The 16291-nt window shown below is 42.0% G+C and overlaps 1 protein-coding gene across 1 annotated transcript in view; it reads right to left on the bottom strand.

Annotated features, from left to right (window-relative positions):
* LOC115174567 (phospholipase B1, membrane-associated) overlaps positions 1-15339 on the bottom strand; it is a 31343-nt gene extending 16004 nt beyond the window's left edge. The window contains exons 1-26 of the mRNA XM_029733230.1: positions 15145-15339; positions 14507-14560; positions 13619-13682; positions 13451-13485; positions 12261-12342; positions 12104-12155; positions 11920-11997; positions 11751-11816; positions 11590-11660; positions 11385-11460; positions 10910-11020; positions 10657-10722; positions 10480-10551; positions 9957-10031; positions 9769-9829; positions 9102-9160; positions 8854-8933; positions 8635-8678; positions 8328-8436; positions 8133-8184; positions 7934-8014; positions 7710-7775; positions 7392-7498; positions 7071-7152; positions 6839-6943; positions 3210-3305 (exon numbers count right to left, since the gene is read on the bottom strand). Of these exons, the coding sequence (XP_029589090.1) occupies positions 3210-3305; positions 6839-6943; positions 7071-7152; positions 7392-7498; positions 7710-7775; positions 7934-8014; positions 8133-8184; positions 8328-8436; positions 8635-8678; positions 8854-8933; positions 9102-9160; positions 9769-9829; positions 9957-10031; positions 10480-10551; positions 10657-10722; positions 10910-11020; positions 11385-11460; positions 11590-11660; positions 11751-11816; positions 11920-11997; positions 12104-12155; positions 12261-12342; positions 13451-13485; positions 13619-13682; positions 14507-14560; positions 15145-15220 (1920 nt within the window). The 5' untranslated portion in view covers positions 15221-15339. The remainder of the gene's footprint in view (positions 1-3209; positions 3306-6838; positions 6944-7070; positions 7153-7391; positions 7499-7709; positions 7776-7933; positions 8015-8132; positions 8185-8327; positions 8437-8634; positions 8679-8853; positions 8934-9101; positions 9161-9768; positions 9830-9956; positions 10032-10479; positions 10552-10656; positions 10723-10909; positions 11021-11384; positions 11461-11589; positions 11661-11750; positions 11817-11919; positions 11998-12103; positions 12156-12260; positions 12343-13450; positions 13486-13618; positions 13683-14506; positions 14561-15144) is intronic.
* Positions 15340-16291: the final 952 nt, after the last annotated feature.

A 16291-nucleotide genomic window follows, 5' to 3' on the forward strand; every position in this document is an offset into this window, starting at 1 on the left:
ACTTTCTTCCGACGTTGCTTGATCAGTGATTAGGCCTATGAGCTGGACAAAATGTCATGAAAAGTGATTAAAATATATTAAAAGTAATGCAGTAATTTCAGCCGTTCAGAATTATTTAGATTTTAGGTAGCAAAGCAATATCCAATCAGTGGCAGTTCTAGCTTGTATGTCTCTCTGGGTGAACCCCCCCCCCCCCCCCCCCAAAAGCACCATTCTGCACTAACTGTAATTTTATTCAGACATTTGGAACAACACAAATAAATAATCATAACATTTAAAACTATAAAAATATATACAAAAATAAGACTCATAAATATAAATAAGATGTAACAAAGACGAATAGAAACAAATGAGTGTTGGCAATTAATTGCAATTCATCTGATCACTCTTCATAACATTCTGGAGTATATGCAAATTGCCATCATACAAACTGAGGCAGTAGACTAATATTTTTGTCATTCTCAAAACGTTTGGCCACAACTGTACATACAGTTAAAGTCGGAAGTTTACATACACCTTAGCCAAATACATTTAAAAACTCTGTTTTTCACAATTCCTGACATTTAATTCTAGTAAAAATTCTCTGTCTTAGGTCAGTTAGGATCACCACTTTATTTTAAGAATGTGAAATGTCAGAATAATAGTAGAGAGAATGATTAATTTCAGTATTTGGTAGCATTGCCTTTAAATTGTTTAACTTGGGTCAAACGTTTTGGGTAGCCTTCCACAAGCCTCCCACAATAAGTTGGGTGAATTTTGGCCCATTCCTCCTGACAGAGCTGGTGTAACTGAGTCAGGTTTGTAGGCCTCCTTGCTCACACACGCTTTTTCAGTTCTGCCCACAAATTTTCTATAGGATTGAGGTCAGGGCTTTGTGATGGCCATTCCAATACCTTGACTTTGTTGTCCTTAAGCCATTTTGCCACAACTTTGGAAGTATGCTTGGGGTGATTGTCCATTTGGAAGACCCATTTGTGACCAAGCTTTAACTTCCAGACTGATGTTGCTTCAATATATCCACATAATTTTCCTGCCTCATGATGCCATCTATTTTGTGAAGTGCACCAGTCGCTCCTGCAGCAATGCACCCCCACAACATGATGCTGCCACCCCCGTTCTTCACAGCTGGGATGGTGTTCTTCGGCTTGCAAGCCTCCCCCTTTTTCCTCCAAACATAACAATGGTCATTATGGCCAAACAGTTCTATTTTTGTTTCATCAGACCACAGGACATTTTTCCAAAAAGTAGGATATTTGTCCCCATGTGCAGTTGCAAACCATAGTCTGGCTTTTTTATGGCGGTTTTGGAGCAGTGGTTTCTTCCTTGTTATGTCGATATAGGACCCCATTTTACTGTGGATATAGATACTTTTGTACCTGCTTCCTCCAGCATCGTCACAAGATCCTTTGCTGTTGTTCTGGGATTGATTTGCACTTTTCGCACCAAAGTAAGTTCATCTCTAGGAGACAGAACGCGCCTCCTTCCTGAGCGGTATGACAGCTGCGTTGTCCCATGGTGTTTATACTTGCGTACTATTGTTTGTACAGATGAACGTGCTACCTTCAGGCATTTGGAAATTGCTCCCAAGGATTAACCAGACTTGTGGAGGTCTACAATTGTATTTCTGAGGTCTTGGCTGATTTCTTTTGATTTTCCCATGATGTCAAGCAAAGAGGCACTGAGTTTGGAGGTAGGCCTTGAAATACATCCACAGGTACACCTCCAATTGACACAAATTATGTCAATTAGCCTATCAGAAGCTTCTAAAGCCATGACATCATTTTCTGAAAATTTCCAAGCTGTTTAAAGGCACAGTCAACTTAGTGTATGTAAACCTTTGACCCACTGGAATTGTGATACAGTGAATTATAAGTGAAATAATCTGTCTGTAAACAATTGTTGGAAAAGTTACTTGTGTCATGCACAAAGTAGATGTCCTAGAGACACCACTTTCACCTTATGTCTCGAAACACGCAGCACCCTCTTCCTCTGAGCAGCAGACACATACAAAATAAACACAAGTCTACCTCTGGATACTTTGATCGAATTGACAGAACCCAACTCCTTCTTCACCCAGCCTGATACCACATTCGGATCGGCTAAAAAGCATGGGTTCACCTTCTTAATGAATCGTACTCCCACTGGGCCAGAGTCATCTCAGGCATTTTCCTGGTCATTGGGGTGAGGCTCGGAAGCCTTCACCCCACCTCATTCTTTCTCCTCACTTTCCGTTGACTGCTCAGGGTCTCAGGTGAGAGAGGATCTTCAACGTGGAGCAAGCAGGTATGTTAAGATAACTAGCTAGCTAGCTAGCTAGCTAAGTACACAATGCATTAGCTAGACTTTATAAACTATCAGGCCTTCACTACCCGCATCTACTTTGCATTTGTTCAAGGCTATAGCCAGTGTTGTTGGAGTAACTACTATTGAATACAAGTTTGAAGACAAGATGGCATAGCTAATTGTTACCATTATTTTTGACATATTTCATGCCATCCAGTGTTGTATATAGTCATATCAAACAGATCTTTCTTTAATGTTTTTCATTTTAGGGATTTGTTGTTGACGGTTCATAATCGCAGTGAAAGGTACGTTCTTTTGTATCATTATATTATACCCTACATGTATTTATTATTGTATAGTAGAATAATTCATTCTAGTAATGATTATTGAATGCAAACAATACCAGCAGTTGCTGTTTTAAAAATAATAAATGTAGTGACAATCTCTTTTGAAACAATCAAATTGAGTGTTGGTGTTTTTCCTCTCATGCCTCTCAATGGAATTAAAAAAAACATAAGAGTCTTTGAATGCCGTTTTCTCAGTTTTTACGTTTTGGCTGAAGTCAACTTTAAAACCTAACTCAGGTTTTGATAAAGATATCTCAATGATTTGAAAAGATCTGGATTTGGGACAGTTTGTAGTTTTCAGAACTTCAAAACAAGTTCAAAAAATTTTTTCGATCTAGAAGCAAAAAGGGTTGTTGTGCTGTCCCCATAGAAGAACTCTTTTAAGAACCCCTTTTGGTTCCAGGTAGGACCCTTTTGGATTTCATGTAAAACCCTTTCCACAGAGGGTTCTACATGGAACACAAAATAATTCTAGCTGGAACACAAAAGAGTTCAAGCTGGAACCAAAAAGGGTTCTATCTGGGGACAGCCACAGAACCCTTTTAGAACCATTTTTTCTAAGAGTGTATTGGGTCTCACCATGTTGTTCCAGAGACCACGAGCCATCCGAGTCTGGGCCTTCTGACTGAGATGGAAGCAGTCAGGACTGAAGTAAGTGCGGTCTGGACGTCCATCCTATGTGTCAGACAGAGAGTGTAGTGTCAATATGTGTGTTTGTGTGTGTGTGAAAGACAAAGTGCAGAAAAAAAGTTAAAAGGTGAGTTTAGAAACCCAAGAGGATATACAGACCTCTTGACTTTTTCCACATTTTGCTACGTTACAGCCTTATTCTAAGATGGATTAAATAAACAATTTTCCTCAGCAATCTACACACAAAACGGCCATAATGACAAATAAAAAAAGTTTAGACATTTTTGCTAATCTATTCAAAATTAAAAACAGAAATACCTTATTTATATAAGTATTCAGACCCTTTGCAATGAGTCTCAAAATTGAGCTCAGGTGCATCCTGTTTCCATTGATCATCCTTGAGATGTTTCTACAACTTGATTGGACATGAATTGGAAAGGCACACACTTGACTATATAAGGTCACACAGTTGACAGTGCATGTCAGAGCAAAAACCAAGCCATGAGGTCGAAGGGATTGTCCATAGAGCTCTGAGACAGAATTGTGTCGAGGAGCAGATCTGGGGAAGGGTACCATAACATTTCTGCAGCATTGAAGGTCCCCAAGAACACGGTGACCTCCATCATTCTTAAATGGAGGAAGTTTGGAACCACCAAGACTCTTCCTAGAGCTGGTCTCCTGGCCAAACTGAGAAATCGAGGGAGAACGGCCTTGGTCAGGGAGGTGACCAAGAACCAGATGGTCACTCTGACAGAGCTCTAGAGTTCCTCTGTGGAGATGGGAGAACCAGCCCGCTTGGCACATGACAGCCCTCTTGGAGTTTGTCAAAAGGCACCTAAAGGACTCTCAGACCATGAGAAACAAGATTCTCTGGTCTGATGAAACCAAGATTGAACTCTTTGGCCTGAATGCCAAGCGTCACGTCTGGAGGAAATCTGGCACCATCCCTACGGTGAAGCATGGTGGTGGCAGCATCATGCTGTGGGGATGTTTTTCAGCGACAGGAACTGGGAGACAAGTCAGAATTGGGGCAAAGATGAATGGAGCAAAGTACAGAGAGATCTTTGATGAAAACCTGCTCCAGAGCGCTCAGGACCTCAGACTGGGGTGAAGGTTCACCTTCCAACAGGACAACAACCCTAAGCACACAGACAAGGATTGTCTTTGGGACAAGTCTCTAGATGTCCTTGAGTGGCCCAGCCAGAGCCCTGTCGAACATCTCTGGAGAGACCTGAAAATAGCTGTTCAGCGACGCTCCTCATCCAACCTGACAGAGATGGGAGAACTCCCCAAATACACGTGTCCAAGATTGTAGCGTCATACCCAAGAAGAGTCAAGGCTGTAATCACTGCCAAAGGTGCTTTAACAAGGTAATAAGTAAAGGGTCTGAATACTTATGTAAATGTGATATCTGTTTAAAAATATATATAAATTAGTAAAATTTCTAAAAACATGTTTTTGCTTTGTCATTATAGGGTATTGTGTGTAGATTGACAATGGATTAATTTTTAAATTAATTTTAGAATAAGGCTGTAACCTAACAAAATGTGGAAAAAGTCAAGGGGTCTGGATACTTTCCGAAGGCACTGTATATGTATAAAAACTATTCTTTGCTCTCTCTCTCATATCTATATATATACAAAAGATTGTTCACTCAATGAAACAATGCATAGTAATTACAATTGAACATGATCAACTCAGTGTGTGTGTGTGTCTGTACATGCGTGTGTGCGTCTGCCGGAGTATATATGTGTGTGTGTGTGTGTGTGTGTGTGTGTGGTGTGTGTGTGTGTCTGTACATGTGTGTGTGCGTCTGCCGGAGTATACAGAGAGGGAAAAAAGTATTTGATCCCCGCTGATTTTGTACATTTGCCCACTGACAAAGAAATGATCAGTCTATAATTTTAATGGTAGGTTTATTTGAACAGTGAGAGACAGAATAACAACAACAAAAATCCAGAAAAACGCATGTCAAAAATGATATAAAATGATTTGCATTTTAATGAGGGAAATAAGTATTTGACCCCTCTGCAAAACATGACTTAGTACTTGGTGGCAAAACCCTTGTTGGCAATCACAGAGGTTAGACGTTTCTTGTACTTGGCCACCAGGTTTGCACACATTTCAGGAGGGATATTGTCCCACTCCTCTTTGCAGATCTTCTCCAAGTCAGTAAGGTTTCGAGGCTGATGTTTGGCAACTCGAACCTTCAGCTCCCTCCACAGATTTTCTATGGGATTAAGGTCTGGAGACTGGCTAGGCCACTCCAGGACCTTAATGTGCTTCTTCTTGAGTCACTCCTTTGTTGCCTTGGCCGTGTGTTTTGGGTCATTGTCATGCTGGAATACCCATCCTCGACCCATTTTCAATGCACTGGCTGAGGGAAGGAGGTTCTCACCCATGATTTGACGGTACATGGCCCCGTCCATCGTCCCTTTGATGCGGTGAAGTTGTCCTGTCCCCTTAGCAGAAAAACACCCCCAAAGCATAATGTTTCCACCTCCATGTTTGACGGTGGGGATGGTGTTCTTGGGGTCATAGGCAGCATTCCTCTTCCTCCAAACACGGCGAGTTGAGTTGATGCCAAAGAGCTCCATTTTGGTTTCATCTGACCACAACACTTTCACCCAGTTGTCCTCTGAATCATTCAGATTTTCATTGGCAAACTTCAGACGGGCATGTATATGTGCTTTCTTGAGCAGGGGGACCTTGCGGGCGCTGCAGGATTTCAGTCCTTCACGGCGTAGTGTGTTACCAATTGTTTTCTTGGTGACTATGGTCCCAGCTGCCTTGAGATCATTGACAAGATCCTCCCGTGTAGTTCTGGGCTGATTCCTCACCGTTCTCATGATCATTGCGACTCCACGAGGTGAGATCTTGCATGGAGCCCCAGGTCGAGGGAGATTGACAGTTCTTTTGTGTTTCTTCCACTTGCGAATAATCGCACCAACTGTTGTCACCTTCTCACCAAGCTGCTTGGCGATGGTCTTGTAGCCCATTCCAGCCTTGTGTAGGTCTACAATCTACAATCTTGTCCCTGACATCCTTGGAGAGCTCTTTGGTCTTGGCCATGGTGGAGAGTTTGGAATCTGATTGATTGATTTCTTCTGTGGACAGGTGTCTTTTATACAGGTAACAAGCTGAGATTAGGAGCAATCCCTTTAAGAGTGTGCTCCTAATCTCAGTTTGTTACCTGTATAAAAGACACCTGGGAGCCAGAAATATTTCTGATTGAGAGGGGGTCAAATACTTATTTCCCTCATTAAAATGCAAATCAATTTATAACATGTTTGACATGCAGTTTTCTGGATTTTTGTTGTTGTTATTCTGTCTCTCACTGTTCAAATAAACCTACCATTAAAATGATAGACTGATCATTTCTTTGTCAGTGGGCAAACGTACAAAATCAGCAGGGGATCAAATACTTTTTTCCCCTCACTGTATGTGTGTGTGCGTGCATTTGTGCGTTGGAATGTGTGTGTGTAGCCATGTTACAGCATTGGAATATTCATACACATTGTTCAGTCTTACAATTGTTGTTTAAGAGAACAAGTGAGTGACAATGCGGTGTGCCTAACCTCCGTCACTGGAATGATGATGTCTCGTAGGAAAGGCTGCAGGACCACCGTGAAGTTGTTATGGGTGTCGTATCGTCCTGACTCCACAAGCTCATGTAGTCCACGCTGAAAGAGGTAACAGTTCATTTTTGTTATTGGTAATCAATGAGCAACCACCCTCTTATGGTATTTACCATAGAGTCAAGTATAATATTGTGGTCTCAATGCACTACAGAATTAGTCTTTGCCATACCTGATAATCTCTGTTCAGAGCATGGAGTTTCTGAAGTGTTACAGAGCCCTCCTTAGGCGAGATGACACAGGGACACAGAATACTGAAGGAGAGACACACGATCAGGTGTTACTGATCTAGACTTCAGAGATCCGTTGGTATATTACCCTGCATAATGGCAAGTATATGAACGTGGTGGCTTGATGAGGAGGATTGCGGATAGGGGGCATCCCGACTCAAAGTGTGCACTTGCACCCTCCCTGTCATGGATTTTACAATGGTGAAAACTCCCTCCAGCAACTGCTCTCGCTAGATTCTCCACTTGCAGGGAGGGACTCTTACTTGGCAAGCCAGGTAGGGCACTTGAGATAGGCATTTCTTTCTGTGTGCATCTGTCTCAGGATGGGGATGTAGAGAGGCTCCACCAGGTTGACCAAGGCCCTCGGCACCTGAGAGAGAGAGACAGAGACAGATAGAGAGAGACAGAGAGAGAGAGACAGAGAGAGACAGACAGACAGAGACAGAGAGACAGAGAGAGACAGAGAAAAAGGGTTTGTGTTAAACAACAAGTAATTGAAAACACAGGAATGCATGTGCTTGCTGATAAGATTTGTAAATGTAAAAATGTGGAAATAACTCTGACGTGGCTACAGCTCTTACCTGTTTATGAAGGTAATCCAGAGACTCACGAATGTGGCGCACGTAGTTGTCAGTGGAGTAAAACAGCTGTGGGACAATGAAAGGTAGTGACAGTCAGAGCAATGGAACATGCACATCTGGTACAGTATCACTGCAGACAGAGTTCTTAAAGGAGGTCCCGGTACAGAAAGGTATTGTATTGTATCTTAATGTAGTGTATCTTATCAGCAAGTATTGGTACTCACAGAGTTGTAGCAGTACTCACACATGTCGTTGCCTCCAATGAACAAAGTGATAACTTTCCAGTCTTCTTGGAAATTAACGTGCTGTGTAAGAGGACAGAGGGTGAGAACATGTTCACATATAAGCTTGTTTATTATATCAATCTATGTGTGGTAGGCAAACAAAATGTAGATTGAAATATAATTCAGGATTGTCTTTTACCGAGTCATTCTTCATCCTGGCCACCAGTGCTCGCACTTGGTCTGGTATGTCCCTTAAAAACAAACACAGACAATCCAACATCACTATTCAGCACCAGTATAAAAACTACAAAACATATTCAGTAAAACATAGTCAGCCAGAGAGGCAGGTATGTCTGGATAGAAGAGTATCGTATGGACTGGTGATGAGACTCACTTGGCTTTTTCTCCAGCCACAGCCTGGTTGAGGAAGGCCTGAGGGGTGTGCTCTTTGCCTTTGCCCACTGAGTAGCCAGTCAGGGAGGGGTTAAACTCACGCAGGATATCTGAGCAGCGACACAAAAGACATCTCCGTCAAACCTGAACACATTGATAACGACGCACATACAATAACAGCATTTTTCTTACTCTTCTGAATGTAAATGTGTGAATGTGTATTCCAGGGCAACATTTGGGCAACATTTTGGCTACACAAGTAGCCTGATAGCTAAGACAAGACGACAGCAACAAGAAGGGGGACTCACTGGGAAGAGTGGTGACGGTGGTGAGGTTCTCGTCTCCACCGACACTGAGAAACACAAAGGCTGATTATAGACTATTTAGAGATGTAAACCATATAGATTATTGTTCACCTCTACCTCCAGGTAACCCACGGCAAAGGAAGATGAACTGACATCGACACTGCACTTTGTACTGCTGTGTTATTGTAGGAGCGATAAGGACCCTTTATGATAAGGACCCACCTGTACGATAACCCCCTGTACTGCGTCCGGACATCCAGTAGGTTGATTACACTGGATCCCGATCCGACACCGTTGCCCGCCTGCCGATCGGTCAAAGAGAGTGTTATAGATATAACATGATTGTAATAATACGGGTAGCAATAAAATATGATGAGCAACAGCCCTACAACTGGGTAATGTAGATTACTTCACTAATGTACTGGCTACTATAGTACAGATAAAAGGTAAACAAGGAACAGGTGACTTACAGTCAGAGAGTCGCCCACTGCAGCTACTACTTTAATATCGCCAGGCCGGAGGGCGTGAACTGTGAACGCATAGAAGATCAGGTGATGAGAATGATTTAAGGCAAACTTTATCCAGGTAGCCCAATCAGAAACTGTTTTCTTAAACTTTTTTGGCCAATTTTTAATTGGGGCTGTAACAGTCCATTACAAATCAGTCTGACAGTACTTTTGAAAGTATTTCAATTTGAAGGAAGTATGGTTTGAAGAGGCTGTAATGCATCAGAAAGGTGTTGTGAAATTCAGAAGATCATCAGGCAATATTCTTTTATGATCTTCTGTGTAGAAAATAACTTTATCATTGATGATGTTATTTTACCCCCCAGTCTGATTTAGTGCCTGGTCTTATCCATTCTGTTCTATTGAGTCTAATGGGCAAAGTAGAGGGAAATGCAAGTCTTATCTTTCAGCGATGGGGTCATAATATGGTGTAGCTTAAACAGTTCAAAGGATAGAGCCACATTTGCAAAAAGAAAACAGAAACCGCTTTGTTTATTACAACGCATCTAGCGTTTTGGGAAACACTGCAGTAAGTTCAGGGTTATACAAGACCAGGGCATACTGGCTCTATTTCAACAAATAAGCTGTATATTGTATACAGTATTTTGTATATTGTGAGGATTCCTCTCACCTGAGGTGGGTGGGGAGTTGGAAGGGCTACGGTCCTCGCAGGGCATATGAGTGCCCATGATCTGATGACAAGACACGCAGAGCACATCCAGAGTCATTACCATGTATGATGTGTACGCAGAGACCACCATGTGCAGGGGTCTAATAGTCATACAGTATCAGGCCTCATACATGACAACAATAACTCACAGGGTCGAGAAGAGGAGAGGGCTCGCTGGTATGATCTGAGGGAGAGTTATTCTCTGTTCTCAGGAAAGGCCGGTCCTGAGAGAGAGGGAGAGAGAGAGAGAGAGAGAGAGAGAGAGAGAGAGAGAGAGAGAGAGAGAGAGAGAGAGAGAGAGAGAGAGAGAGAGAGAGAGAGAGAGAGAGAGAGAGAGAGAGAGAGAGAGAGAGAGAGAGAGATGAATGTAAGGAGGGTGGGAGATGAAGTAGGCAGCTCATAGTACAGTATGTGCACAATGTACAGTACATTCTATTAATCCGACACTATACTGTATTTGCCAGACTTCAGGCAGGGGTTCAAATAGTATTTGTGTTCTTTTAACTACCTTAGCTGCACTTTATTGAGCTTGTTTGGTGCAATGGAACCAATGAATAGGCCCTAAAGTACAAACCACACTCATCTGGCACTCCAGGCAGTCTCAATGAAAGTATTTGAAAGAAAACTACCTGAACCCAGGTCTGGTGTGTGTTGGAGGCCACACTCTCTCACCTCACTGGGGCATAGCACAGAGATAATCATGTTATTTTCCTCCATGTTCTGCTGGCCTATGGTGGGCTGCAGCTGAAAAACAGAAAACAAGTCTCCTTTGTTTGCCTTGACTAGAACTGAGAGCCGAGACAACGCCACAGTGTGTTAGCAACATGTGTAGTATTTTGTGTGACTCACCAAGTTGGCCCACATCTGTACTGCCAGTTTGTCTGTGTGTAGTTCACCCGCTCTGGGGGCAGCGCTCTGTACATAGATTAACATTTGTGTTACACACACACTGACACACGTATGCATCAGAAATGCAAGCGTGCGCACGTACCAGTATGCAAGCGTACGCACACACCACAACAACTCAACTCTGCATCACAAAATAGGAGAGGCACATTAATGTATAAAAATTGTAGGGAGGGTTTAATGGCTTGTCACTCACAATAAAAGAGGCGGGGTCTGATGTGATGAAGGGGGCATCCTGCAGTCGGACGGTGAAGTCATCTCTGTTGCTGTACCACTGCTTCTCCACCAGGTGTCGATCAAGGGACTCCTATTGACCACCATGTATAATAGTTAGTAAAAATAACTATGTATAATACACCTTTTTAACTGAAATATTGGTCCAATAAATCCCCAGTAAGGAGAGATGAGTGTGCCACTTTCATATTAACTTGTAAAGTCCCCTGTACTGCAGCCCCTTCCATCCATATCTCCTATAGACCTACTGTATGTTGTCTACCGTATTTTATGTCCCGTAAGGGTTTCTTATGATGCAAAATATTTTTAGGGGGTGAAAACAGACAATATCATGCAATCTAATCTCATTTAATCTTATTTGTATAGTGGGAAAAAATGCAAACGGAACATAGACGTTGGGGATATAGGGGAGATGACGTAGATGTAAGACATTGAACCTGCAGGACTTGGGTGAGGATGGCCTTCAGTAGTCTGAGCTCCCCTTCATGTTTTTCCTCCATACATTGACACATCCTGTCAATAGACATACAAGCAATCAAATGCCTACCAGAAATTATAGATTGAAATCACTGAAGAATTTCAAACTCAGGGAATGAGTGCACCCGCTGATTGAGGAGTTGTGCAATTGGTTGAGAAAGTCACCTGTTCTGATAACGAAATCCAGTATCATACTCTCCATACCACAGTGCAACATTGACAATGGTCCGCTTCAACTGCAAACACATTAAGAGCAATCTTAACGATCATCTAAATGAATGTACTGTAGCATTGCTGAGAGTGTCACACGAGTCACCAAAACCCACCTGTGACTGCAGCACCTGCAGAGCAAGATCCACCTGATGGACAGCTGCTTTGATTGTCTCGCTGACCTGCATACACACAAACACTCACTCAGGAACGCAGCTATGAACACTGTAAAGTCATGAAATGAAGACGTGGACTGAAATCCAGACACGTGAGGTGGCTACTGACCTGGTCCTGACATACACAGAGCTCATCCACCTGAACGAATAGCATCACCAGCTTCCAGTCTGTGTCTAGCTCAACGGCCTATCAGAGAGAAGAACGGACACAGTCAGAGACGACAACCAGGGAAGCTGTTCTGATTCTGTAGGACAATGTGTTGGGTGATGTAGAAGGAGAGTCGGTAGAATACCTGGTTACTCCTGAGGGAGAGTGGTAGTTCCTTCGCCTGCTCGACAAGAGCCCTGCAAATGAACAAAACATGGTCTGAAATACTACTTCTCTCATTCTTTCTTTCACGCTCTTGCTCTGTCTTTACTCTCACAGGGCCAAGTGTAGGTGGGGTTTACCTGTGCTGCGAGGATTCAGAATAGAGGTTCGTCTGACCAAGGAGAGTACTGGTGATTGCAGGGTTAAACATGGTCAGCAACTCTAGCGGGGCAGAGAGGGGGGAGGAAGTTGCTTGATTATAAGTGAAATCAACATTGTCATATGCACACGACTTGGCACTTTATGGCGTTAAAAAAACATTATAGGAAATGGCCCCGTATGCTCTATATATTAAGTACTGTAAGTACTGTCTATATAGATACACTGTAGATTCACGTGCGCAAATCGGTTTGACCAGACACGTAGGACTGTCTTGGTACTAACATACAGTAAGTGCCACGTGAGTTGAGAGTACAGTGTGTCTATCACTTTCATCTTTATTTATGTTCTTTTGTATTGTGTGAGAGGTACAATACTCTTTATTGCTACCTTGTGAAATGCTTTCTTGTGAAATTGTTGGCAGCAAAGACTGGTGGTTCTATCGTTAGTATTGTCAGGGTTGATACTGATACCGGACCAATAAAGATGTCGCACAGTAGTGTGAGGTTAATGAATTGATACTAAAATGATCTATAATAACTTATTAGATGGGAAACTGTTCATTCTTATAATTGTGTATTGTCTAAAAAAACGACAATTATTTTGATGTAATGACACGTGAAACTCTTCAACAGTTACAGTAATTTATATAAGAGCACTCCCACTATCTCAAGTACATCATTTCTTCCAAATGTATTCCGTTTTTCAATGCTTTTATACTTTCCCGCACAAGCCTATCATTGAAAATTGTTCAGAAGACAAATAAATTCTTTAAAAGGTAAAAGCCTAAATTCTGTCTGGTTCTAGATTATCTTGATGAAGTGAGATGAAAATTCTACGTACGTATACACGAGGGTCAGATTGCAATGGGAGGACATTTGGCATGGAAGAGGAAGATCTGTCAGCAGGTCAAAATGTCTTATCAACCAATAAGTGTGTTTTATTGAGATATTATCTGACGCAGACTATAATTTGGTGCTGAAGGTCACATGAAATTAGAATTTGTATTTGTGTGTACTTGTGTGCGTGTCTGTCTATGTTAATAGCCTGGGTTTGAATACATATTTTCGCAATAATATTAGACTGTGGAGCAAGATCTTTTCTTCTGTTTCAAAGAACTGGTTTGATACATTGAGTAACCCCCAAACCCTCATGAGTAGCAGGGGCTTACCATGAAGTCTCGATAACACTCTGGACAGCTCGCTGCTGCAGAGAGTGAGAGAAACAGATGTTTGAAAAACCTTTCTGCGTTCACATTGACACTAGGGACGATTCAATATTGACACCTGGTAGTGTCCCCTTATCTATCAAGGTTAGATAAATCTGAGGTGCTGCTTACCTGTGTGTGTGGGGAAGTCCAATGGCAGAGAGCACAGCCACATCTGAGGGTCTGACACTGTGAGCTGGAGAGAAAATTGTGAAATTAGGAGTCGACCTGAGGCTGCACTGGTTGATCGTTCAGAACAGCCAACTCAACTCAAAAAGGACTAAAGAGACTGAAGATATGCACTGAGTATACCAAACATTGGGAACACCATCCTAATATTGAGCTGTGCCATTGGAACAGCCTCAATACGTCGGGGAATGGACTCCAGATGTTGTTGAAAGCGTTCCACAGGGATGCTGGCCCATGTTGACTCCAATGCTTCCCACAGTTGTGTCAAGTTGGCTGGATGTCCTTTGGGTGGTGGACCATTCTTGATACACACATGAAACTGTTGAGTGTGAAAAACTCAGCAGCGTTGCAGTTCTTGACACAAACCGGAGTGCCTGGCACCTACTACCATACCCCATTAAAAGGCACTTCCATTTTTTGTCTTGCCCATTCACTCTCTGAATTACACACACACACAATCCATGTCTCAATTGTCTCAAGGTTTAAAAATCCTTATTTACCCGGTCCCCTCCCCTTTATCTACACTGATTGAAGTGGATTTAACAAGTGACGTCAATAAGGGATCATAACTTTCACCTGGATTCACCTGGTCAGTCTATGTCATGGAAAGAGCATTGTTTTGTATACTACTTAATGTTTTGTATACTCAGTGTATCTCTATATTCTAGGTGGCCAGACATATAATTGAATGAATTCAAAGACATCAAGCAGAGTTCAAGGCCAGATCATACTGTTCTTAACCCAGTTAAGATGTACTTTTCCTCCTCAGCTGTCAAGACATTGATAACAACTACTGTATATCGCTAATGACTGATTAGTGAACAGACTCACCTGAGGAGGGAAGGGTCTTGGAGAGAGAGATCTGAGTGCAAGGCAGAGCAGAGGCTGGGAATAACAAAAGCGACATTACAGGTCACATACTATGGAGATTAATACAGTATCTTTTTATACAATCAATGTTGCTTACTGCTATATGAATGTGGAAAGCATACATGAAGCATGCATAGATTAAATAACATCTTAGGTTTTCTCAAATACTTTCTCAGAGCAAATTTGCTCCATGGATTTAGCGTTATCATCTTAGAAGAGAAGTGACAAGAACACATTCAACAAGAATGCTGTCATGTCCCCTACAGTATCAATAAGAGAGTTCATTGTCCCATATCATTTATACTGTTTTTGTCTCACTCCAGAAAGCCTAACAAGGTCCCCAAGATGTTACTTTAACTATGCAGAAATACATTAAAATGGTACAACCAAAGCGGGCAACAGTACATGAATTACACTGAAATATGAGAGACCTCAGGCAAGCCAATAATCACCACAGGAAAACTCTACTTGCGATATTTCCCCAATTCCATTCCTGCAAACCTAAGACACAAGGCCACTGGTATTCTTGAATTTACCCAGTTTGTAAACTTTTATGTTTAAAACAATCAGAGAGTTTGAGTATAGAAGTGCATAGAAACCTGGTGCTGTGGAGAACCCCAGCAGAGCTATAACCAGTAATGGAAGCATCATTTGTCTGTCAAAGTTTGTCCTCATAGGCCACCTGTTGTCTTCTGTCTGTCTTGTCTGTCTTTCTGTCTGACTATCTGTCTGTTTGTCTAACAGCTCAGTTGTCTGGGCTTACTGTCCTTTATCATCCTGCTTCCTCAACCTCGTGGTTTGATGTGATTCAAAGGTACACCTATCCAGGATATATAATACACATCATGCATATGCATATTATGCACAGCGGGAGGGGTTGGGCTCTCGTTCAAGGGCGTGGCCGTGAAATTGTTACATCACTTTAGTGATAATTACAGGAAGAAAGAATGGAAGAACGTGAAAGCAAAGACGAGAGAGAGAGAGAGAGAGATGTAAAGAGGGTGGGGGATGATGGGTTGAAAACAACAAAATAATTATTATAACAAAGTTCTGAGTAAATGGTCTGCATACTTATGTATGTAGATGTGATATTTCAGGGTTGTTTTTTTTACATTTATACAAATGAAAAAAAAATATATATAAAAAAAGTAATTATGGGGTTTTGTGTATACAGTCGTAGCCAAAGGTTTTGAGAATTACACAAATATTAATTTTCACAAAGTCTGCTGCCTCAGTGTCTTTAGATATTTTTGTTAGATGTTACTATGGAATACTGAAGTATAATTACAAGCATTTCATAAGTGTCAAAGGCTTTTATTGACAATTACATGAAGTTGATGCAAAGAGTCAATATTTGCAGTGTTGACCCTTCTTTTTCAAGACCTCTGCAATCTGCCCTGGCATGCTGTCAATTAACTTCTGGGCCACATCCTGACTGATGGCAGCCCATTCTTGCATAATCAATTCTTGGAGTTTGTCAGAATTTGTGGGTTGTTGTTTGTCCACCAGCCTCTTGAGGATTGGCCACAAGTTCTCAATGTGATTAAGGTCTGGGGAGTTTCCTGGCCATGGATATCGATGTTTTCTTCCCCCGAGCCACTTAGTTATCACTTTTGCCTTATGGCAAGGTGCTCCATCATGCTGGAAAAGGCATTGTTCATCACCAAACTGTTCCTGGATGGTTGGGAGAAGTTGCTCTCGGAGGATGTGTTGGTACCATTCATTATTCATGCCTGTGTTCTTAGG

This window comes from Salmo trutta, chromosome 35 (assembly GCF_901001165.1).
Source record: "Salmo trutta chromosome 35, fSalTru1.1, whole genome shotgun sequence".
In the NCBI taxonomy this organism is placed as follows: Eukaryota; Metazoa; Chordata; class Actinopteri; order Salmoniformes; family Salmonidae; genus Salmo; species Salmo trutta.